Here is a 26,475-nt window from a genome sequence, read left to right as displayed (position 1 = left end):
AGCTATAATCGATAAATAGCATCCTAAAAGGATAGTGCCTTCTGGGGAAAAAAAGGATTTTCATTCAGGACAACACACCATCCCATGCTGCAAAAAGCACAACAGCAATAAAACTGTTTGAAAATGTATTTCTACACCAACTGTAAACGTTTCTTTTTGGAAGGTTTTTCATTTCAAAAGCATTTCTAAATTCAGTTCATAATTCCAACAAACGAAAATCCAAGCCAAAATAACGAAGTGGTCAAAAAACTGTAACGACCATGCAAATTCAAACATTTCTCCCTTCATCCCCTCGCACATACGCAGGGACAGGATACAACCCGACAGGTGAACAGTAATTAACTAAATGTTCATCATTACTCCCACACACAATAACTTTAATCGCTGCTTGGATAATTAGTCCATGGCCCCAAAAAGTTTCAGAAATTTTGGTTTAGATGAGGCTATCTGTGATGAATTGTACAATAAATCACAACAATCTCGTGCTATGGGCACTGCCATTGATACAGGCGGCGGAATATATTTCACGCTGTTTGCTTCTGATTTTCGAACATTGAAGTTTGATAAAGGCACATATGCTCGTACATACTTTTTCTATACATTCTCTAATGTGGATACAATTTGTACACATCAACGTCATTATTAGGAGAAAATATGTAATTTTAACGATAAAAATATGTAGTTTTAGCGACATCACATCGAGTTGATGTGAAAAAAATATGTGGCAGCAACAAAGTAGACCTGACAAACTATTTAACAAACCTGTGTGAGATTGATAGCAGTTATCTAAAAAGATATGGAGAAATAAAACAAACAAACACTTTCTTTGAAAAACTAAAATCTGAATGTTTAAATGTACTGAAATCCTGCTGATATGTTACTTGCATAATAATTTGGAACACTTTTGAAGGCAGCACATTTGTATTCTTCCCTGCCTTTGCTATCCCACAATCCTATGTGTTCCATTCTGTGACTGTTGAGCTAGAAAATAAAGATGGCGTCCGAAAGTTGCGTTTGCTGGTCAGTTTGTGTGTAAATGTACGGTTTTTTTACCAACATTTTCATTTTTCTAGTGAGAAATTACTAATGCAGTAATTAAATATTTTTTTAGTTCTCACCAAAGCTCTCTCTATTTTGCTGTAGATCATTAAACGGTTACACTGCCTAAGAAGTCTGTCCTAAATTATTTTTGTGAGGTGCCTTCATGCATATACGCTGCCTTAAAAGCCATTGTCTGATAAGGCTATAGGAGCTAACGAGTCAGCTGCCTTGGTTTTCGGACGCAGCCATTGTACACTGCGCGGTCCCTTTAAATATTCATTAACATAACTGTGTCACGTGACAAAACACGGATGTGAATTGTTGCATGACAGATCTCGTGATCAGGATGCTCTTTCTTATACAGTGAACGAAATGTATTATATGTCTATAGAGTATTTTAATATGGTCCAAATAGTATTCGCCATCATTTGTTTGGTTCCTCTAAATCAAGCTGCTCTCCCCTTAGTGATCAACACTTGGCATTTTAAGAATGCAGCTAGCGCAGGTGAGACATTAACCATGACTGCGCCATATATGAGCTCCGAGGAATGTGTCTAGACTTTAATCTTCTATGGTGGTTTCTCTCTCTGTAGCCTGGAGCACGCTTCAGAAGGGTGGCTCGGTTCTGGACGCGGTGGAGAGGGGCTGCGCGCAGTGTGAGTTCGAGCAGTGTGATGGCAGCGTAGGGTTCGGCGGGAGCCCGGATGAGCGCGGAGAGACCACCCTGGACGCGATGATCATGAATGGGTAGGGTAGGCATATACTTACTGTATGTCAGTAGGCTATGCTTAACTAGGCATTTACCCACAAAAATAAAAAATAATATTATACAACAAATAAAAATCATATAATAAAAAACTATTAAATTATAATAATTTTATGGATGTACCATGTCAAAAGTACAGTTGTACTGCCTTAAACCTAAAACAGACAAGCATGTAAAATGATAATTAAAAAATCATTTTCATCTCACTTTTTTATAATCTGGACTTGTTTTGTTTTTTTATTCAAATATCTAAAAACCAGTAGAACAATGTTTCATTGACTTGGGTACTTACATTATCCCAAGTGTTACAAAGAATGTTTAAATCCAGAGAAATAAGCAATTTTAACGAGGACACGGCTGTGCGTATGTGCGTTGCCTATCAATGACATCATACCTGCGTTACCTTCGATTCTGTTGTTCCACAATTTTTTTATTCAAAATACATAGATTGAGAAAGGGCACTGTGTATAGGGGGCCCTGAGGGCCTATAAGGATCTTCGCTAAGGGCCCCGGCCCTGGGACAAGATTTCTACTGGCGCCCCCACAACCCACCCCTCACCCCGGAATGCAAAAATGCAGTGACCAGTACAGGGAGCCCAGTTTACCTTGAGACACCATTCATTGTCAATTAGGGCTTGGTATTGACACAAATTTCACAATTCGATTCGATTTCGATTCACAAGCTTTCGATTCTTTTCGGTTCAATTCAATATGGATTATTTTGGATATGTATCAGGTATAATACATGGACAATTTTCTCAAGGAAAACAAATCTCTGAACTAATGTTGTAAACTATGGGAGTCAGTTGATACTACATTAGCCTACTAATATTGAAGGTAAAAATTAACAGATTTGTATACAAACACTTAAATGACACTAAGTTTTTTTTTAAATATAATAATAAAGTTATAATATTAACTTTACAATTACATTATCATAATTCTACTCCAATTAGTTTTTTTTAATATAAACATTTAAAGGGTGGCTGTCATAAAAACTTGCCAGATTTATTAAATATTGAGGAACATTGACAATGAATATCCTATGTAATGTGGTGCATATAATTAGCTAAATGCTCCTCTCTAGAGTTAATTTTTCTTGCTGACTAACGAGTTTATGGACACTGGATATGTTTTTTCTGAGGTAATGACTTTACGTGACATTGTTTACTTGTAAGCCGTTCTACTTGCATCTTTCTGCGGTTGAAACACTGATTGAGCGATTCTATGTGACATTATACAGATTTCGGTAAGTTGTCCTGTGTCCTTTAACACACTTTCAGAAGCTCATTCGTGTTTATTTCACGCTGTTACTGGTATTAAGGCGGAAGAGAAGATCCGTTCATCTGCTGGTTCCTTTGAGCTGAGCTGCGGCAGAGCGATCTCATGCCACAGTGCCAAAACGGTTTTATGGTTTTGAATTACGTAAAAAAGTAGACTAATCGATTCTTGGGATTTAAGAATCGATATTGTTTTGTAAAAGTGAGAATCGATTAAAATCGAGAAATCAATATTTTTTTCCCAGTCCTATTGTCAATAGTGTGGATTTTTTTTTAATACCCTAATCTGGTATCGAATGAATTTCAGGGGACACATACTTTTCAAAAATGCGGTAAATAACAGAATGATCAACATATGACTTCATTTTCTATTTCAACATCTTACGACAATGTTCACAGTTAATATAAGCAGGCGCATAGCATTTTTTGCAGACAAAAGTACGATTAAAGTCGGCGTGAAATGGAAGTTGAGATCGTCTTTTTCTCCTTATTGTGACGTATATCCGAGTGAAACGGCTTCTGAAATTAGAAAAAAAATTAGGGGGAGGGGTTTAATATGCAAATGACATTTCTGAGCATGACTTAAAGAGAATGACACATTTAATATTTAAAAAATTATTTTATTTACAACACGGAAACGCCTGGAACTCAAGGAAGTGTTGTGACGCATGACACAAAAAATAAAAGACTGACAGTAGGGGTGTAACGGTACACAAAACTGACGGTTCGGTACGTACCTCAGTTTTGAAATCACGGTTCGGTACAGCAGTTTTACAAAATTGCTTATTATTTATTTTTTATATTTAACAGTGGTTTACTGAAGAAGAAAAAAAGTGTCTGTCCTTGAATGAATTTAATTAATATCTAAAAGTTTATTGAAGATATTTCTGTAAACTATATAGGGAGCCCTTACTTGCACATTAATATTAAAGGTTAACAAAATAGAGCCCAAACTATTAGCCTAAATTCAGTTGCAATTTATTTTTAGGTATTATAATCAACACTCAAATAACACATTGTAGCCTATGCAAACATGTAAACTTCACATAAGACAGTTTTTGCATTAACTTCTAAATCTAATTATAAAATAGTTATTTTCTCCAATTCGTTGTTGAAATATAATAATTTATACACAGTGTCTGTCATTTTCATGACAGGTTTATTTAACATGCATGAAATAATCAAGACATCACAAACAGGTTAAGTAGAATATAATGAATATATAGGCTAATATAGAGCGTAGTGAAAGAGTTCATCTCTCTAGTGAATAAAATTCTGTGGACACTGAATGACTCCTGAGGTAAATGTGATGCTAACATTACATGACATTGTTTAGGTTTACAATACTGACGTCTTTCCGCTGTTGAAACACTGATTTAGCGATTACACCACATATATCCATGACAGTAAGTTGTAATGTATCCTCAACACACCTTCAGATGGTCATTCATGTTTATTCTTTAGTAAGAGATGATCGATCGCCTTCACAGATAATCGCGTTCACGCGCTATGCGCGTCGCACGGCCGCTTGAACTGTGATCAGTGACCAGTCACGCCACATAGAGCATCAAAACGGCATTTATCGTTTGAATTTCGTGATTAAATGGACTGAATACTTTATGTTCCTGTGGGAAATCTGATTGAAGTGTGTTCCGCGCTTAAAACAAGCCGACTGTGAACTAGGGTGACCACCCGTCCCGCTTTGCGTTGTACCGCACAGCATTTTCACCCCTTGTCCCGCACGTCGCATATTGAGAAAATGTCCCGCATTTTCATCAGTCTGTTGGTTTTTAATTATCATAAGAAGACATGCATGCGTTCTTTTGCCTTTTTAAGAAAGCATTTCATTTATTCTTTTTGCGGCATCGTTTTTCACCTAGACATTTTTAACAGCGCTTCGTCAGAAGTATCCCGCCTTTCACAAATACAACAACAGCCGTTTTTAAAATCCTATCCAATGGTTGAAAAGAAAGGAGTAAACACAGTCACTAGTTGGTTCTGACGGCTGTCAGTCAAAATGTGGAGCGGATTTGTTCCATGTAGAAAACGAATGGATAATTCGGTAAATTGGTTATATTCTTAATATATAATATAATATAATATAATATATAAGACTGTCAATGAACTAATTTCATGTTGCTTTATATTTTATTTGTTCATTATTGGACTTGGTCAGATCTGATCAGGGCCGGCCCTGACCAATTTGCTGCCCTAGGCAAGATTTTACTTGGTGCCCCTTGTATCAAGGTTTAGCACTACACATTATCAAATTGTGGAAACACTCGTACTGTTTTATTTTTGTAATGCATTGATGTTTTATTTTTATTGTTGTTGTTGTTTTATATGATGTCCAGTCCATTCTACCCCATCATTATGTTCATGATATTATTATTGTTTTTTATTTGTTAAAGGCTGATGATAGTAAAACTGTACAAATATTACACCTATGCCACATTTCAGCCTAAACACAAATAGCAAGAGTAATTGCATCTAACATTCATGCACAAACTATTCATTGAGAACTAGCAAAAGTGTTTGTTTTCCAGTAGATGGCAGCAATCTTCCACTAAACTATGAGCATTCATGCTTTCACCAGGAATTCAACTGAGAAATTTTGATATTTAATGTGAATTTTACATAAAATGTTGCCATTTTAAATAAACCTGTATATAAATATCATTACTAATTTTGGCAAATACATTTTAAAATTGCTATACACCCCCTTAAAACTGCACAACTGCAGAGTAAAAACATTAGGCTATTAAAAAAAGTGATATTACATGCGTTTAATATTTTTATATTATTTATTTTTTACAAAATCACACTGGCTGTGACCTCTGGAGAACCCAGAACAGCTGCTTGCATAAAGTTTAAGGTAAAAATAACTGGAATTAATTAGCAAACATTAGTATTTTACTACTATGCAATTAAATAAACTGTTCATTAACTGTTCAACTAATTTGCCTACATCCCTTTACTTCTGTCTTTACACAGCAAAAAATGCTCTTCTTATTTAGAATCTTTTTCTTGTTTCCAGTCCAAATATCTAAAAATTCTTAAATCAAGGTGCATAAAAATGTCTTGAGTTTTTGCTTAAAACAAGCAAAATTATCTGCCAATGGGGTGAGAAAAATAATCTTATTTCTGTTTGGGACAGAAACAAGATTTCAATCAGAAACAAGATTATTTTTCCACTCCATTGACAGATAATTTTGCTTGTTTTAAGCAAAAACTCACTTCATTTAGATTTTATTTTCAAGAAAACAAGAAATTTAGAAACTATCTTCTGTCATTTAGCTTATCTAGTAAATGCACCTTCAACCTTGATTTAGGAATTTTAGATATTTAGACTAGAAACAAGACACAAATACTACGTAAGAAGAGTGTATCCCTTATCTTCCCTGCATCAGAGGGCTTCTGTCTTTTTTTTAGACACTTCAATTCGGCCATCCGTCATAAATAATCAGGCAACTTACACCGTGTCAACACCTGGCGCGAACGGCCAAGCACCCTAAAAAATGAAAGCAACCATGTCTGCATTGGATGCGGCGAGAGGCGACGCGACACAACAAATTCCCCTAACAATAAACTGATCGCGCGTTGTATTTCTGACGCACTTCAAGTAGATCGGCGGGGGGGGGTTGATGAGGCGGACCGGGAAGATGCGGGGACTAGTTACGTTTTTTTGCGCTTTATTTGGTAATATTTCAAATTAATATTAATAAAATAGTATCAGTAAAACATTTTGGCGCCCCTATAGATGAGTGGCGCCCCTAGCATTTGCCTATTCCGCCTATGCCACGGGCCGGCCCTGGATCTGATGCCTGCTGCCTTTGGGCTCAGTGATGTTGAATTTAAATGACATGTACAATGTTACATTGATGTAATGGTGTTTTCTGGAAGGGACTAAAGAACAAAGTATTTTTATCATCTGAAAGGCAGAATACATATGTTTTTATTAAGTTAGATAGACATTGTGTAACAGTTTCAGGTTATGTTTTAGTGTCGGTAACATGTCCCACATTGTCCCACGCAAACTTAGTAATTGTCCCACATTTGGTTTGTTTGATGGTGGTCACCCTACTGTGAACTGTTAAAGATTGCACCCGGAAACCGTTCGGTAACGTTACACGCGTGCACAGAACCTACCCCGCCCTTGCGCCATAGCACATGACCGGGAGAGAAGAGAAGTAATTTCATGGGGGAGGGAAAGTTAACGTATTTGATTAAAGATTATAAGGCTAAATTATTTTTTAAAAAATAATGAAGTGCACAGATAAATCAGTTATAGTAAACACTACAATATTAAATATAAAAATACGAATTGTAAAATTTAATTTCATGCCGCCTTTAATATATGCCAACTTTCTACAAATCATAATGTCCAGCATTATGGGCAGACATGTTAGCTTTAAATCAAACTGACAAAATGAACACAGAAAATGTTAACAAAGTCACATGATCCACATACTCCAAACAGACTCAACTATACTGACAACAGTACTGGATGAAAAATTATTTTTTTCGTGCCTCCTACAAGAGACTAAAGTCTATGTATCCTGTGGTGAACATTGCCTGTTTAAGGGTTAATGTATAACAAAATATAGACTAAAAACAAGTTGCGATAGTCCCCTGAAATGGCTTTTCGAATTAGGAAAAATGTAGGGCGGGCCTTGATTTTGTCTAACGGGAATTGATCGGATCATTGTATCTTTGTGATTTGATATGGCTGTAATCTCATGTGAGTGTCAGTTTTTTTTTTTTTTTTATTGCAAGAAAAGAAACAGCACTGCATTGAAATACAATAATATAAAATGAAAAGTAAAGGGAAAGGAAGAAGAAAAGAGAAATAAATACAGACAAATAACAATGGCACCTCAACCAATAAGAAAGAAGTGATCATAATTCTTAAGAAACGTGTTGTTCTTATTGTTATCAGTAAGTTTAAGAGATTTTACAAATAAGTGAAATTTTAGAAAGACATCAAATTAGATAAAGTCTAGAAATGTATTTTTGTGAATAAAAAATGTACAATGCAACACAAAGAAATTAACAACAAGATCAATAGCATGGTCACTGCCAGAAAAAATATATCTTTCAACGAAAAGTTTAAATCACATTTTATAAAAGGAGAAGGATAACAACTCAAGTTATCCCAAAGAGGTATGGCCTGATTGCAATGGTAGAATAAATTAAGCAAAGTTTCTTCCTCAACTTTGAAAGAGTGTTTAACACACACCCAGAGCAGTGGGCAGCCATTTTTTTTTGCTGTGGCGCCCGGGGAAAATCAACAAAAGCAATCTGGGAGTTGGTTGCATAGGTATTATGTAGAATCTTAATATGTAAAGTGAGTGTCAGGTTATTCCACCCAACTGCTGAAAAAAAACATCATCAGAGAAGAGAAGAGAGCTGCCTCCGAAATGGCATACTTCCTTAGTATAGTAGGTGAAAAAAAGTATCTAACAATATAAGTATGTACTCCTCAAAGAGTGCAAAAAAGTACCTGCCCTACTACTTTTGGCGAGATTCTGAAGTGTGCATACGATGGACACTGTCCCATGAGGGATTTGTGAATTACAGTGAAGCGTCGCAACTAACGCTGGTAGGTCACGTGAAAATGACAGCATGGTGAATGTAGTACGTCCAGATTACATTCATTCTACACACATTTATACTATACAACATACTTTTTGAGCAGTCGAGAAGAAATTAATTTTTCAAAATAATACCTACTCAATTATGCAATTTCACAGCTGAGATGTCATTGCAAGAACGAGGGGAAGTAACTGATTAAAGATTCGGAGATCACGTGAATGAAAAATATTGATCTCTACAGATAAATCATTTATAATAAATACTGAAATATTCCATAATAAAATAAGAATTGTTTATATATATATATATATATATATATATATATATATATATATATATATATATATATATATATATATATATATATATATATATATATATATATATATATATATATATATATATATATATATATATATATATATATATATATATATATATATATACAGAGGTGGACAAAGTACACAACTCCATTACTTGAGTAAAAGTAATACTGGTTAAATATTACTCAATTACAAGTGAAAGTTGTAAAGATAGATTTTTACTTAAGTAAAAGTACAGAAGTACTTGCTTTTAAAAGTACTTAAGTATCAAAAGTAAAAGTAAACGCATTATTTTATTATTGTTGCATTGTTGTATGAATGCACGCTGTTCCATCATGGTGGTTTAAGCCAGTCATGCTCCATCCGACATGCTAGCATACCTTGCACTCATTTAAATACTTGTTTAAAAGTTACAAAGCTCTTATCAAAGTCAAAATCATACTAGAAAAGAAAGGCTTCTACATTGTGTAATTGTTGATAGGATTATGTAAAAAACATTTCTGAAAGGACTTCAGTTAACATTATTAGCCTAACTACGTTTTTGCATGCTAACTAACATCATTGTCGAACGTTACCTATGCGTTAGCGCTGGATCCACAAGGCTATGGCAACTTGGCGGGTAAATCTATAAAAATCATTTGACCAATCATACTTCATACCAATGTTAATTTTGACAGCAAATTTTGATTTAGTTTTAGTCAGTCTTTTGACTATAACATTTTAGGCATCTTAATTGTTTTAGTTTTAGTCTATAATAAGATTTTAGTAGAATTAGTAGAACTAAAATTCAGTACTTGTGGTCTGGCGTCTGAGAGGCAGCTTTCTGTGCACTTTTGTGTCGTCGCACTTTTTCAGACTTATCCACGTCTGCTCTTCTGAATTTTAACTTTTAAGTATGACCATGGTTGCGCACACTGAGTCTGGGAACTGCCGTCTTCTATTTTGCCATCAATTGATTAGTGTTAAAAAAATACTTGGAAATCATTTAACTTCATGTGATCCTACAAGAGTGATTACTGATAGGCTGCCTGCACAAAAAAACAACAACTAATCATCCACTGACTTTCAAAGCGGCTACGACTTTCTACTTCGAGGTCTTTAACAATTTACATTTTTTTTAATGTAACGGAAAAACATTAGATATTTCACATTCATTTTAACCAATCAAAAAATCGATTGAGAATCAGGAACCTTTCTGATTCCGGCGGGTGGTTATACAAACATTTCTACCGTTATATTGAGCATTACAACATAACAACCTGACACAAAAGCTTGTGCTTTCTGTTTTTTGCTTAATGATAAATTGCATTTTAAGTAACGACAAAATCATCAGGTATATTAGCGAGAGAGTGACTTGCACGCTAACACCTGCAATTAATTTAGTTTGCAGTTATTGTAAAATATGCAAATGAATTGATACAGTAAATTGATTACATCAAAAACAATAGCATCTATAAATACAATTATTTTTGAATGCAAAACATGAATGAAGGCACTGTAAAAAGTGTCCAAGAATCTTTTAATGTGGACAAAAAAAAGGGTCACATTATTAACATTTATTCTGTTTTTGTTTGCTATATGTCTCATGTTCAGAGACACAATGGAAGTGGGGGCAGTGGCAGACCTACGCAGGGTCAAAAATGCTGTGGGTGTCGCCCGAGCCGTGATGGAATACACAGAGCACACCTTCATAGTGGGCGAGTCCGGTAGGAATTGTCACTCCATTCATGTGGCTGCAATTCAGTGGTAAAGTAAAGGGTTTAGCTGTGGAAAAAATGTGATCACAGATGGGGCGATTTGTGTATTAAAAAGCTCTCTTTAACTTTCTTTCTCTAAATTATGTGTAGACACTGGAGGCCTGTTTAGATTTTATATCAGCTTAAAGTATACATCCCTTTACACTTTGTAATTCCATCTATAATGTGGTGCCATTCTATTAATTCCATCTGCTCTCTTAATTAAAAGGAATTATAGAATACTAAAACAGCTTTCTTTCTGAATGCATGACTGCATAACATCCACATTACAATAAAAAAGGCTGAGTAAGCCTCCCCTGCTCCATCTTTGCTCTTTCCGGTATCTAATGTTTATTTCAAATCAGCTCTACTATGTTATTCAGTTTGTTCAAATCTCCCCTGCTATATGAAGTTTGGTAGAACTGAAAATAAACTTTTTTCTGTCTTCATGTAGCCACAATCTTTGCACAAAACATGGGCTTCAGGTCTGAGGACTTGTCAGCTAACCAATCAATAGCTATTTTCTCCAAGTGGTTGCAGCAGAATTGTCAACCCAACTATAGAAAGGTAAGTCCCTAAAACCAGGAACCTCGGTGTAATCATCACTGCAGGGTTTACCTTTTATGTTCTGAAGCACCTTTGGCAACTTCAAACATGGGTTTAGAAGATGATCTGTGGCTGATAAACCGTTTCGAAATACTTCAAAATGCACCAAACACCTTTGAAAGATTTTTATATATATATATATATATATATATATATATATATATATATATATATATATATATATATATATATATATATATATATATATATATATATATATTCAGTTCAGGGAACTGGGACGGCCATGGCAAAAGCTTCATTTTGTGCTCAGTGACACATTTGTGTGTTGATTTTTGGAACATTGGACCGATGGAAGATCCATCCACGGCCCATTCTAAGAATTCTAGCAGAACCGGTCAGGTTTAGATTGTTTTATTTTCTAGAATCCATGTCATGTCTCTGAGCAAGAGGTCCTGGAGCTCCAGCAAAAAATAGGCCCACAACCTTAAAGATCCAGCAGTATATTCAAAGGGGACATATGCCCCTTTTTACAAAATGTAAAATCTCTGATGTCCCCAGAGTGTGTTTGTGAAGTTTTATCTCAAATACCCTGTTTTATAGCCTGTTAAAATTGCCACTTTTTTGGGGCGAGCAAAAACACAGTTTTTGTGTATGTCCCTTTAAATGCAAATGAGCTGGTGTTCCTTGGCTGGCTTTCTAGAAGAGGGCGGAGCTTCAATAGCTTATGCAGTAACAGAACATGTCAGAAACACTCCTTACAACTAATAGTAAACAAATATATACAGACCTTTGTCAGTGAGTGAGTGAAGTGACGTGTGGCCAAGTATGGTGACCCATACTTGGATGGGTTAAATGCAGAGAACAAATTCCAAGTGCACACACACAGTAGTGAACACACACACACACACACACACACACCGTGAATACACACCCAGAGCAATGGGCAGCCATATTGCTGCAGCGCCTGGGGAGCAGTTGGGGGTTTGGTGCCTTGCTCAAGGGTCTCTCCTCAGTGGTGGTATTGAGGGTAGAGGAGAGCGCTGGTCATTCACTCCCACCACCGACAATTCCTGCTGGACATGAGATTCGAACCTGCAATCTGTTGCAAGTTCGACTCTCTAACCATTAGGCCACGACTGCCCCTACAAAATTTTTTTTTCATTCATACACTTAATAAATAGTATACCCATTCATACGCTTAATAAACTTGTTACCTATATATCCGTAAATCAACTCCAATAAACTGTAATAAAGTGAGCGCTCTCCCTTTAATTACTGCCGTGACCAGTGTCGCGCCGGAGAAGGGGAGAGAAATCTGAGCGGCTCTTTTTTTCACATGCTTGCAGAAAAATACTTACCAAAACAAAGTTACTGAGTTATTTTTCTTGAAACCCTGAGAAAATGTTTTCGTAGGGGCAGTCGTGGCCTAATGGTTAGAGAGTCGAACTTGCAACATGATATTGCGGGTTCGAATCTCATGTCCGGCAGGAATTGTCGGTGGTGGGAGTGAATGACCAGCGCTCTCCTTCACCCTCAATAACATGACTGAGGAGAGACCCTTGAGCAAGGCATCGAACCCCCAACTGCTCCCCAGGATTCCAAACAACTTGGGGTCAGAAAGCCTACAAAAATGATCAAACAGCACCACAAGTTTCAACTAATATCTGCAATTCTCCATCTGTGATCCTTGGAGAGTCTTTGGCCTCTCAAACTCTCCTCCTCACCGTGCATTAGGCCGATATAGACACAGGCAGATTTGTAACATCTTTAGTGGATCTTAATTATTGCCCTGATGGTGGAAATGGGAATCTTCAATTCTTTAGCTATTTTCTTAAAGCCACTTTCTATTTTGTGAAGCTCAACAATCTTTTGCTGCACATCAGAACTATATTCTTTGGTTTTGTGATGAAAAATGAAGGGAATTGGGCTTTAGTGTTTCCTCATATTTATACTCCTGGGGGCGTATTACAGAAACATCTTAACTTTAGAATCCCATCTTATCTGTTTGGTAACCATGGCAATTTCAGTTAGGACCGCATTTAGAACAAAAGCTATTACAGAATGACATTTCTTAAGTGCATAATCTTATCTTAACTATGGATAGGAAACAGGATGCTTCTGTAATACCCAACTCGACAAAAAATCCTAAAAGCTGTCTTAACTTTAGGAGAACCCCACTGGTGTCCTAACTTCAAACCTTTGTGAAATCCAACGGTAAAAATCAGTCTTTTTCGAGAAAAAAAAAGCCTTTTTCGAGAGCGTTACATTTATAAATATATAAGATGAAGAGCAGCGATAATTGATGGTGGAGATACCTTTGGAGGACCCAGAGGATGTGCTGTGCTTTGATAAAATGCTGATAAATAATTACAGACTCCCACGACACATGATTTTGCAGTTAGTTGACGAATTGCGACCCACATTACAGAGGCCAACGAGCCGTCACCAAGGAGGTAATCCAACCCCCGGAAAGCGTACCTTCCATAGGGGCAGCCATTGCTAACCAAGCCATCACCTGCTGTTAGCATCCCATTGACTACCATTCATTTTGGCCTCACTTTGACAGCGAATATCTTTACAACTGAGGCGTTTAAAGACTCCATTTGTCCATTGTTTATTTCTAAACAAACACGACAATGTATAAAATGCTCCATTACCTTGTATCTTTCACTATCGCCCCGTAGAAGCCGTTTTTGTAAAAAATAGGCTAACGATTGAAGCAATCTTTTACTGTCTATGAGGCAATCGGGGGGGCGTGGAGGCATAAACGCCGATAGAGATGTCGCAAATCCTGCTTCATTCATCAAAAGTTGCTCCTGCTCACTCTCTCTGTCTCTACAAGATTCGGTGATTCAGATTTCACTTTGCACAACTACTAGAAGACTTACAACTGTCAGACAGGTTGCTCACGTCACATCACATCGTCAAGCTCATTCTGAGGCTGCGCAGTACGCTTAGCCATCAGGAAGTGAGTGCTTCTTACTGACTTCAATTTTCTCTATTGAAGTCTATGGGGTCGCTGTGTCCATTTCTTTTACTGTCTATGGCCGTCACGGAGCATTACCTGTCATTCTTCATTGGCATAAAGTTTTGTTTGACGCTGGACGTTCGCAAATTTAAATACCATCTCTAAACTTACATATGGCATTGATCCCTACACATTTCTAACTTCAATAGCATTTGAACGGAATATGTCAAATGTGTGCATCATAACTGACACCTAGATGAACACTTTACAGTTGGTTTTGATACTGTAAGTCATTCCGTTCAAATGCTATTGAAGTTAGAAATGTGTATACCAATGTCGGATGTAACTTTAGAGAAGGTCCCTAAATTTGCGCATATCGAACGTCTAATAATGTCAAACCAACTTTATGCCAGTTCATTCTTCAAGTGGCTTACGCCTTATCCTTTTAATTTTCATTTCATTTTCTGCCGCACTGGAATTAAAAGCACGCCGTTGTTTTTCCATTTTGATTTTAGGATTACCTCTGAAGCAGTTTGCGCGTTGTTGGTTGCTTGGTAACAGACCTGACAGTTGATTACCGAACTCGATGGAGCGGGTTAAGATTTCCTAACTACAGATAAGATGAGATTTTGTAAGATAGGATAAGAATCCTAAATCAAGTTAAGATTTGCTTCTGTAATACGAAACTGTGAAAAATCCTAAATTAACTTATCATATCTTAAATTAAGACCTAAGATAGAAAGTTTCTGTAATACACCCCCTGTGGAACAAGACAATCTTAAATTAAGACCTAAGATAGAAAGTTTCTGTAATACACCCCCTGTGGAACAAGACAATTTCATGTTCCTAGTCACCCTGGTGTGCTAAAAATGTAAATATCAATATGAATATACTTCAGAGATATTTTTTACAGCCATCTTTGATTATATTTACCAGGGGTTCCAATAATTCTGACCACAACTGTAACGTTTCAGTCAGTGTTATGGTTATAACTTATGGTTATAACCAGAATTCGTTGTGCTTTATGAGACTTGCTTTACATGTTTACCTCAGTTCATGCCGACTTTGCTAAGAAGTTTTGGAAGGATATCAGTGTAATCACTGACAAGAAAATCTGCACCGTGAAACAAAGCAATGAATAATGCATAGTGAGATTTATGAAGAATACAGTGGTTGATTCCAACACTCTGCTTTTGGCACAATCAAAGCCCTGTGGAAATATGCGAAACAATGCTCTGAATACATTTTTGTGTTTTCATACTCAGATTAAACTGTAAGGGTTGTTGGCTATATTAATCAGATTTTCAAAAGTCAGAATTTCCCCAGAAAACTTTAAGGTGGATAAAGCAAATCAGGAAGTAACAAGAAAAGTCACAAAAAAGTCATAAAAAACAGCTTTGTTCTGTGTCCCAGATCAAAGCACAAGCATTATCTGTTGTTTATTTTGTCTGTTTATTTTACAGAATGTTTTTCCAGATCCTTCCAACTCATGTGGGCCATACAAGCCCAAAGCCAAGCCGTGGAGGCCAAAGCAACAGAAGGGCAATTTTGACCCCAGTTCTCATGACACAATTGGTAATATTCCTCTCAAGGTTATACGTGTTCATTTATTGCATAGCATAGCTAGATAGATAGATGTGTATTTATTGCAAAGCCTAGATAGAGATAGATGGACGATCAGTCTTTAGACAAAGAAATCTGTTTTTCTTAATGTAGACTTGGACATGGGTCCACAGAGTATCAAGCTCATTAGTTTTAATTTGCATAATGAACAGGAAGCATGATAAATGGGCTGAATGCCTTGAGGACATATTTGAAAACCACTGCTTGATTCAATTCATTGATGCATATGATCTTAGATGATGTTACATTCTTACCGGTAATTTTCATTAGGAATGCTTGTGATTGGTAAGAACGGACAGGTGGCTGCTGCAACGTCCACCAATGGAGCAACACATAAGATACCAGGGTGAGTATGACAGCTTGTCAGTGTCTCAGGTGTCCTGTTGAAGTCAGAAAGCATTAGTGTTTAAAATGAGAAGAAAAACAGAACCTCAAGAAACTTCGCTGTGATTTTAGCTTGGCTGTTGTTCAGTCGAGACAGAAATGGGTTTCCAGTCCCCTGTCAATAGAGCTTTAGTAAAGTACATGCATGCTGATCTGTAGTCGTGTAGGTGATTCACCAGTGGCTGGAGCCGGGGCTTATGCCGACAGCACAGCGGGGGGAGCGGCTGCCACAGGGGATGGAGACATCATGATGCGTTTTCTTCCGAGGTAATCACCATTCTTGAGAGATCATTTTATTCGTATCAACAGAAAAGAAAAAAACTGTATTGATTAAATAAATGTTATTCTATAGAAACCTTTTAATAAAATGCTTTTGTTTGTTTTTTGGCAAAGTTTTCTAGCTGTTGATTTGATGAGAAATGGAATCGAACCCACAATTGCCTGTAGGATGGCCATCTCCAGAATCAAGAAGTACTACCCCGATTTCTTTGGAGCACTTATTTGTGCCAATACTACTGGTGGATATGGTAAATGATAATCTCTAATGTTTGTTTCTTATTCAGAATGAGTATAAAAAGTGTTATAAGAATAATAATCCTTATTTGTTTTATCCAAAGGTGCTGCTTGTAACAAGCGTACTGGGTTCAGCCAGTTCCCCTTCATGGTGGTTAACCCACAGACAAACCAATCTCAGTTGCAGACGGTTGATTGCTTTTAATTGCCAGCATTTTGTTATATGTTTACATGCTCCTTAAAGTTTTTTGATTGTTATATGCCTTATGATCAATGTTCACATAGTCCAACTTAAAACAACAACTTCTCATGTATTTTTAAAAAAATCTGTTCTAAGATCTGTGAAATAAATTAAGCTCTGGGATGTTTTTTAACTTGCACTACTACTTGTTTCCACAGAAATCAGGAAAATATGTTCATTGGAAATGCTTTATTTCAAAAAGAGTTTTTATTAAAGATTTACTATGACAAAGCATACACTTATGTTTCATCTCAACATGAAAAACAAGCATTGCTTCAAAAGCATTTGAATACATTTAAATAAAAGATGTCCAACTCATGTTGTGGATTCAGCAGCCAGGCAGAATTGAGATGCCAGGGCCGTTCTCAGCCCACTGGAAGAAGTTACATTGCTTGCCCATTTTAACTGGGCATGTGTAGAAGTTGCGGCCATTATTCGGTCCCAGTTTTAGAACGGTTTTCATAAGAGTCCGTTTGCCATGATGACACGTGGGAAAATGCAGGTCTGCCCACTGTTGCAAAAATCACAGTTGAAATATTAAAAGTGTAAACCACCAATTTTAGTTTTAAACAGATTTGAAAATTAAAATAGATTTTAGTTTACATAGGTTTCAAAATGTTAAATTTTCTGTCTTACCTCAAAGAAGTTACACTGAGTCCCTCGAGGTGAGGAGCAGGTGTAGAACTGCCTGCCTTTGTTTTCTCCTTCCTTATTGACCACCCTCAGGGTGCATGGTCGGTGATGACTATTGCAGCAGGGCGTTGTGGGTAGAGATGCGTCATTACTCTGCGTGCCCCTGCTTGGTTGTGCGAGATATGTTCTTTTATTCAAAATCAGATGTATTATTTATTATTTTACATTGTGCCATCCAACATAAAGAAATTGTTCACCCAAAAATACTGTCATAATAATACTCACCCTCAAACCTGTACGATATTTTTCTTTGTATAGAACACAAAAGATATTTTGAAGATTTGTCCTTGCAATGGACCCCATTGACTTACAATGTATGAAAGAAAAAAATTGAAATATCTTATATGTTCCACATAATAAACAAAGTCATACAGGTTTGAAATGACATGAGGGTGAATACATGATGACAGTTGAATTATCAAATTTATTCATACTAGTATATATTCTTGCATCGTGTTGTAAATCATACTTATTTGGTTATATTAAAGGGTTAGTTCACCCAAAAATGAAAATTCTGTCATTAATTACTCACCCTCAGTTTGTTCCAAAACCGTAAGACCTTTGTAGGGCTGTAATCAACCAAAGAAAATCTTGGTCGACTGAAGTCCTGAAATGACTAAAGACTAAAAGACTAAAAATTACGTTAGGGAAAAAAAAAACTTTAAATTAATTATTTGTGCACTGTGCGCAGTACTTGGTAGCCTTGTTGTCTGCCTAAATGAATTATAAATAAACAAAAAATAGTAGGCTATTTGCAATATATGAAATCGTTTTTGACCTAATTATTTTGCACTGAAATTAGTCTGACGGCTCTGACAGCGTTGCATCACATGCACCTGCGCAATATCATAGTACTATATTTTCGGAAATCATAGCTAGTCTAGTGATCATATCAACTAGTGATATCATCACAATAACTTTTGAGGAATCTGCAGCATAATTTAGACAATTGTTTTAGTCATATGTATTATATAAACTGACTGACACTATTTCAGCCACTCTGTGCAGCTCGAACATAGGAGCTCAGCTTCGCGGCTGAGACACGATAGACTATTAGCTTTTACTCTTAAACACAAAAGGCACGTCCACTTTAATAAAAAAAGGAATATTTATTAAACAAGCCAGATCAAGAGCAGGAACGAAATAAAGTGCATATCTGAAAAATAAAGCAAAGGCTCAAAACTAATACAAAGCACAGCGCATCGCGCATTAGGCTCCAAATAAGAAATAAAATAATTAAGTCCCCAAATCCAATAAATAATACTAGAAATAAATTTGCAGTTTGCACAATAATAAAAGGGACGGGGCAACCTAACGCAGACAAGTTAGCTTACCGTTTTTAGGTTATATGACATGTTTGTCATCGAGCTGTGATATGCAAACTGTTGCTTGCAGAATTTGCATTCAACTTTTTTCCTATTTTCAATTTTTTTTAAATGCAGCCACAATGCTGACGTCTTTGTTGACATGGTAGAAGAGGACTGACTAGGAAAACGCTCTCACAATTAAATAATTAATATAACAGCAAAGTAGCCTACTTCAATCTGTCTCTCTTCTCTAGTGGGTTGGGCTTATCCAAAAGAAGTGAAAACAAGGGGGGTGTTCTGAAGACAGACTGTTACCTGTGAAACAGGGGTGCTCTGAAAACACCCCCATTAGCAATTAGTGCTTTCCACCTGATGAAATGAACGCGGCAAAAAAAAAATCGACCAATCAGATTTTTGGTCGAGCCAGAACGTATGGACTATAAATCGACTGGGAGATTACAGCCCTAGACCTTGGTTCATCTTCGAACACAAATTAAGATATTTTTTATGAAATCTGAGGGCTCCCTCCATAGACAGCAATGTAATTAAGACTTTCAAGATCCAGAAAGGTAGGAAAGACCTCGTTAAAATAGTCCATGTGACTTATGCGTTTTGACGTATGCGTGTGATGCTGACGCCGGAGCTAGACAATGGTGAGCCGCCTTTCTGCTGTATAACTCGATATTCGAACTCTGCACTGTTTACCCTTCATCAGCAGCGTATGAGACTGAATTCATTCAAAATTGTTGAATAAAGTTATTTTTCTTAGTTTTTTGCACACAAAAAGTATTCTCGTCGGTTCATAAAATGAAGGTTGAACCACTGGAGTCACATGGACTATTTTAACGATGTCTTTCCTACCTTTCTGGGCCTTGAAAGTGGTAATTAAATTGCTGTCTATGGAGGGGTCAGAGAGCTCTCGGATTTCATCAAAAATATCTTAATTTGTGTTCCAAAGATGAACTAAGGTCTTACAGGTTTGGAACGGCTTAGTAATTAATGACTATTGAATAAAAATAACAGTAATTCACTAATACATCTTGTCATAGATGAAACACTAACTGCACTCACTCACCTTGAGGAGCAGATACGCTGCATGCTTCCTCCAAAAAGCTCTCCATTCGTGGTTTTCAATCTCTTGTTAGGCTGACTGTGGTCTGCTAGAGATTCTCTCTTATAGGGCTCATTGCCTTTGAATTGCATCCCACTCACGCCATTACTGGGACTACTCCGCTTCCAGTTGTCGTGTGTGCTCAGACCTGCCATTGTCTCTGGTGTGTGTGCCTGGTTAATGGCAGGACTTGTAGGAGAGTCAGGTTTTTCACTGAGGTTGGTTAGGACTAGAGTGGTGGTCCCAAATGCAGTCCTACGATTCATCTTTATTTCCTGCAGGGGTTTGCTAAAACTGTTGCAGGGGTAGCGGATCAGGTCTCGATTCAAAGGTGAATGTTCTAGCTTTTTGGGCTCTAAAAGGTACTCAGAAAAGAGAGCGAGAGCTAGTTAGATATGAAACATGTTTGAAAATGTTTACTTTAAATATGCAAGTTTGAAACTTACCCTCCGGTCTAGGGCTCATACAAGCATCACAATACTTGTTGATTGGCCTGTTGATTAGAGTGCAAAGGGAACACGCCCACTCTTCCTCCTCTCGTTTCGCCACATCATCATTGTTGCTCATTCCTCCCTGATAAGCCCATCCAATCAGACTGTTGCGAGTTGGGAGTTTACTGTCAAAGTAAAGAGTCAGCAGCTGGATTCTCGTGTGTATATGAATAGGTAGCTATTAGGTAGGGTTGGGTACCGTTCACATTTTAACCGGTATCGGTACCGGTACCTGAAATTCGGTAACGATACCTTTTTCTGTACTTTTGGGACGTTTACATAAATAACTGTAAAGAACCTGTAAGTCATTTATAAAAGTGTTATTGACATTATGCCAGAGCTGCCCTGGTCGCTGTCTGCCATTGTCTGTGATGTTTGATTACTGTAATATTTACTAGTAAATAGTAGGCTACCAGGTACTTAATTTAATTCATAAAAACAACAATATTTTTTCTTTTTAATTTCATTTCTATGAAAATATTTCCCACAAATTATGTGTTATGTATTTTCTGGTAATCAAATGAAGACATAAGACATTAATTTATCTTTTAATTTAATTTAAAAAAGAATTGTCAAACAAAGTGCTGCACAATTGAGCTTTATATGAAGAAAATTTGTAATTTATTACTTTAAAAAAAAAGTTTGGATCATTTATTATTATTACTACATTAGTATTAGTATTATTATTACATTGAGACGTATCTAAATTCTACTGTACAACAGTAATTTATTTGTCAAGTTAGCCAAACTTTTATTTTGACGAGTTGCCGTGAATACCTTTGAGTTTCTGTGTGTTTATGATATGACGGTAGTTTTTCTCAAGTAAAATGCCCATAAAGTGACTCTCAGTGGCTCTGGAGATGACGTTTGTGCGTTCATGTCCTCACATGAGAGGCAGAGATGGAAACATGCGACCTTCATGCGCGATTCTGAGTGAGAGTGTGTGTGAGGTAAACCCAAAGACTGTAAACCGCATGTCTACACATTCATTCGCACAGAGACATGCATGATTTGTATTTATATGGTCTTTTTGCGGTTTAATATTCACAGACACCAGTCTATATCACCAGATGTGTTCTCAGGTACCGAAATTTGGTACAGATTGATTGAATGTGAATCGGTACTCGGTAGTTCAATACCCAACCCTACTATTAGGGGGTGTAACAATATATTGTGTCGCTATATATTATGTCACTATGTATTGCAATAAAAAAATGAAACTATGGCCCTGTCCCAAATGGCACACTTCATGTGCACTTTTGGTCTTGTGAACTTACAATGGCTGCTGCGTGCACGTGTTCGTTAAGTCCATGAGACCGCAGGGTGTCCCATTTGTCATTTTAGGTCGATTTTGCGGTCGATATGCGCCCTTGATGCGCACTTCTACTGCAGTGGTGCGGGTTACGCGGCAGACTTCTTTCCGGCAGTCAAAGCGGCATTACGTCGTGAAAGTGCAGACTCAGAGGAAGACCGTGAGGGTTTAGGGTGCAATTTGGGACAGGGCCTGCGTGTATTATGGATAGTTCACTTAAAAAGAAAGTTTAGACATTTTTAATTTATATGGTAATGGAGCATCAAATATGGTAAACCCAGAAGGTCACACATTTGAGCTTCAACGTTTATTACTTATAAATACATTAAAAATAATAATAATTACTTAACGAAATACATATTTAAAGGAGTCCTATTATGCTTTTCCACTTTTTCAACTTTAGTTAGTGTGTAATGTTGCTGTTTGAGCTTAAAGATCTGCAAGGTTACAAAGTCCACTCTAAAGGAAGATAATAGTATTTAACAGAATCCACTTTAAAGGGTAACTAAACCCCTGCTCAGAGCTTAACTCCACCCACTGGCAATTTTCAAAAAATGCTGGAAAAGTGGGCAGAGCCCAGCGGACACAGAGGGGACGAACCGAGGGCGGGGCTGAGCGGAGGGCGTGCACCTGAGACCCGCAGGGACGGGTTGATTGACAGCTGTCAGACTCGCGAGTCGCAAAGATGGAGAATGAATGGAGTGACGCCAGCTTTGCAACAGAGCGGTCATTTCTCCTACCTTCACCTGAAGTGGAGGAGGGTGGATTGTCTGTAGACATAAACCCGGAGCCTTATCAATGCGAGCCGCTGCTCAAACTGCGTTAACTCCCGATGCCAACGATGCTAGTGAAGCAGCCGCGCAAGAGAACCGACCTAATCTATCTGCGTCCGCGGCAACCACTTGCGTGTCAGGGTTTGAAAGCGCGTCTCATGTATGAAAATTATCTGTACACATGACGGGCGGCAATAAAATCGCAAGAAAAGCCTGACGTGTACTGACAACTTCATTATTTAACCGTATTTTCTTCAATACAATGTTAAAGCATGTGTCAAGTGAGTTTCATTCATAATGTTTCCACTTCATGTAATATGACAGTTCATAGTGGAGTGAAGCCGTTCTCATCATGTGATTGGGGGAAACATTTCTGAGGGCGTGGTGAGCTCGTGCCAGGGGCGCGGATAGTGAACCGTTGGAGGTACCATCCTACGTCACAATGTACCACAACGTCCAATAGGAAAATTCAACTGCAGTAGCCACCGTTCAACCTTAAGAGGGCAGCACTTTGGCGGTTTTACACCATATTTTATAGAATTAAAACACTTTATACTCAAATGTCAAAACACTCGAATCAATGAACAGCATTAATAAAGCCCCAGTATTACAGATCATTAACTAAAAAAAGTTGGTTTAGGGTTTAGTTACCCTTTAAGAGCTACAACGACAACTATCTGTGTGCTGCACATTTTATGGAGAACAGTTTGTGCTACTTTTGTAAGCTCTTGCTTTTGTAAGCCGGTTCACTGCTCCTTAGGAAAATGAACAATGGTTTTGTGAATTTTGAATTTTAATGAACAGTGATTTTGGTTATCTGTTTACTATATGTGTTAGAAGTATACTTTAAAAATAAAATTTTAAACAACATTTTGGCTGTTTTGTTCAAAGTATTGCAAGATCAGTATATCATGTATCGAACCGAATCATGACATGAGCGTATTGTTACACCCCTAGTAGCTATGAGAGGATGTGCGGCTAACCTGATGTTCACTTCACTTGGATCACCTGTTTGACAGCGCTGACAGTAATATGTCATTCTACCGTTGTCTCCCAGTCGGCAGACGGTGACAGTTCCACTGCACTGGCCACAGTTTGGACGTTTATACACCTTGTAATGCTTGTAAAGTGGGGATCCATTCTTTCTACACTGTTTTGGAAAGAACAGAAATAAAAACTGAACGCAGATCTGACAGAAAACATAAAATGCTAATTCATTGTCCAGATTCAGAATAATAATAGAGAGAAAAAAATACCTTATAAAATAGGAGTGTGAAATCTCGTGTCATCTTCACAAGATGATGAACTTGTTCACTTGTCAACTGCTTGACCTTTCAAAGAGCAGAAGAAATGATAAAAAAAAATATTTAAAAGGCATCAATTCATTCAGCTGGAACATCCAACAGAGATATTGACAGTTTTGTGTCTGTGCTGCACAAAGCGAATTGTACCTTGACAGCAGGGTTAAGGCCACTATCGAAGAGTGCTTCGTTTTTAATTATGTTTCCTACACCAGGTAGGACGGCCTGATCCAGCAGAACATCGCAGAGCATTCTCGCACTCTCCCTCTTTACAGCTTCCACCGCCCGAGAGAAACTAAACTTTGGTGAACAGATATCGAGAGCCTCCATGGCTTTTACCTTCTGCTCACAGTCATCAGAGAGTCTAAGGGAAGCAAACAGAATTACTATTCCCTGAGGAGTCAGAATCTTTGAAGGCTCTGTGTAAAAATGAAAAGAGTTCAGGCTGTCTGGATCCCACCGAGCTATGATGGTCTCGAATTTAATTCAGCATAGCCAGCGTTTCTACGGCAGGGAAATTGCCCGTTTAAAACCTGCACCTCCATGATGTACATTAGGATAAAGTTATTGACACAGAAGGCGTCAAGAATGTAATATTTAAATGTAATACTTATCCCGTAACACAAATGTTATAACCATAATTTGAGCAATTGGAAGAAGTTTTACCTGATTTCTACAGTTGTGTCCAAAAAACAGACGGCATCATTGGTAAGTTGAATAACCAGCACTGGGGGTTTTCCTTTCAAGTCTTTCTCCAGGGGATTTATCCTCAAAGAACCATTCATGCCGAAGTGCAGTCTAAACCAAAACACATATAAAGTCAACTTAAAAGGATTTCTTTATTATAAAAAAATAATTTCTATGACCTTACCAGTCATTTGTGATTACTGGATAAGGATGTTCAGTTATAATGTATTAAATATCCGTGGGGGATTTTCATTTGCATGTGAAGTACACCTTTTAGATTTAAACACTGCTTTGAGCCCCATGTGAAAGAGATTAGCTAGTATTAACATTGGCCACACTATCAATCTCACAGACACTTACCCTCAAAAGACAGACTGATGCCAATCACGCTAGCCTACTAGAAAGCAAACTCAGCAAAGAAAATCTAAGCAATTAAATATTTTAGAGCACAACATGACTAGGAAAATGTATATATTATATACTATAGACTATATATACACGATAGATATTTATGACTTCTTCATGACTATCCCTGACTATCATGACTTTATAAAAAAATCAGTCTGCAAAGTATTATAATGATAAATCAGAACATCATTTCATGTCTTAAGTGCTTTTCAAATCTAAACAGGGCTCTGGGAAGCAAGCCAGAAAATTTCAATCTGCCTTCAGCGGGAAAGAAACTTTAATTTGGTCCATGACCTCTAACAAATCATTACATAACATAATAAATTAAAACACAAAGCATAAATGAATTAATTTGAGTTTACTACAAACCTCAGAGCTCTGGAGCCAAAATACATGAATAGCTCTTTCCCCAGTGTCTCCACCCCTGTGAACTCACAGCCCATAAAGCTTTGGAAAGAGCTCCTGGTACTACTGACATCAGACTGAAATACAAAGAAAACAAGAAGTAAACATTAATCTGTATGTCATATACACAGTACTGCTACATCATCAGCTGCACTGTCATGCACTTACTGATTTATTGCTTTCATTTCCTCGTATGTCTAAAACTTTCTGTCCCTTTTGAACTCTTGCACGAATCTTCTCTCCATTTAAAGTGCATCCCGGACCCTCGACCATTGCGAACTGTATTTATCAGTCTGTACATAAGCAAACAACGAACAAAGCTGATCGAATATCAAAGAGATCGCTAACGTTGTTGTCCCAGCAAACAAGTGAGCAGAAGAAAGAACCCGCCAGATAATTCGAATCTGCGCATGCGTCGATGCGTCAGCAATACAGGCGTCACGACGTAAAAACGTTTCGAAAACTATTAACGTCGATAAACCTTACCCAGAATGTAAGTGATCTGTCTAAGAATCTATCAATTTATTCATTTTTTTTACATGGCCGTATAATATGCATATATTAGAATACATAACGTTATACTTACTAGGGAAATATTGGACTATTCCATAAAATTTTCTTCCATTGATGTTTTTACTGAATAAACTGACTGCAGTGCCTCATCACAATTTATTCAGTGAGAAATATGCTCAGTCAATTGTACTGGCACAGGTACAGTATAATAAAACCAGATACAGAATGTGGCTATGCAAATGTAATTATCCTGACCATGTGTTACACAATTTAAGAAGACATAATCATATTGTCGCATACGCTGTGGTGAAAATGGCCGAGATTCACTGGGAGACATTATATTTTTTAACCAGTGGGAAAATCCCACTATATGCTATTACGTGGATAAAAGATGGACATCCTCTAACGTTACATTTCAAACTAGAACACCCCCACCC

General features: G+C 37.2%; 2 protein-coding genes across 3 annotated transcripts; one reads left to right on the top strand and one right to left on the bottom strand.

Annotated features, from left to right (window-relative positions):
• The first annotated feature begins 1,342 nt into the window (after positions 1-1,342).
• aga (aspartylglucosaminidase) lies at positions 1,343-18,232 on the top strand. The gene is made up of 9 exons (XM_079839509.1): positions 1,343-1,546; positions 1,635-1,788; positions 10,599-10,711; positions 11,196-11,308; positions 15,740-15,851; positions 16,170-16,245; positions 16,443-16,550; positions 16,677-16,810; positions 16,901-18,232. The coding sequence occupies exons 1-9, from the start codon at positions 1,414-1,416 to the stop codon at positions 16,999-17,001; spliced, it is 1,044 nt and encodes a 347-aa protein (XP_079695635.1). The 5' UTR covers positions 1,343-1,413; the 3' UTR covers positions 17,002-18,232.
• On the bottom strand, positions 17,214-25,939 carry neil3 (nei-like DNA glycosylase 3). 2 transcript variants are annotated; one of them, XM_079839508.1, is made up of 10 exons: positions 25,694-25,902; positions 25,490-25,602; positions 24,692-24,823; positions 24,176-24,389; positions 23,981-24,055; positions 23,708-23,874; positions 20,595-20,764; positions 20,113-20,503; positions 17,674-17,833; positions 17,214-17,548 (listed from the first exon to the last, which is right to left on the bottom strand). In XM_079839508.1, the coding sequence occupies exons 1-10, from the start codon at positions 25,796-25,798 to the stop codon at positions 17,366-17,368; spliced, it is 1,710 nt and encodes a 569-aa protein (XP_079695634.1). In that variant the 5' UTR covers positions 25,799-25,902; the 3' UTR covers positions 17,214-17,365. The 2 variants fall into 2 exon arrangements, with proteins under 2 accessions (XP_079695634.1, XP_079695633.1); XM_079839507.1 differs by having other exon boundaries at positions 17,218-17,548; positions 17,674-17,836; positions 25,694-25,939.
• Between the last annotated feature and the right edge of the window lie 536 nt (positions 25,940-26,475).

The sequence above is a fragment of the Gobio gobio genome (assembly GCF_949357685.1).
Source record: "Gobio gobio genome assembly, chromosome: 16".
Taxonomy (NCBI): domain Eukaryota; kingdom Metazoa; phylum Chordata; class Actinopteri; order Cypriniformes; family Gobionidae; genus Gobio; species Gobio gobio.
Note: the sequence above shows the minus strand (reverse complement) of the source record. Positions and strands in the feature narration are given on the sequence as shown.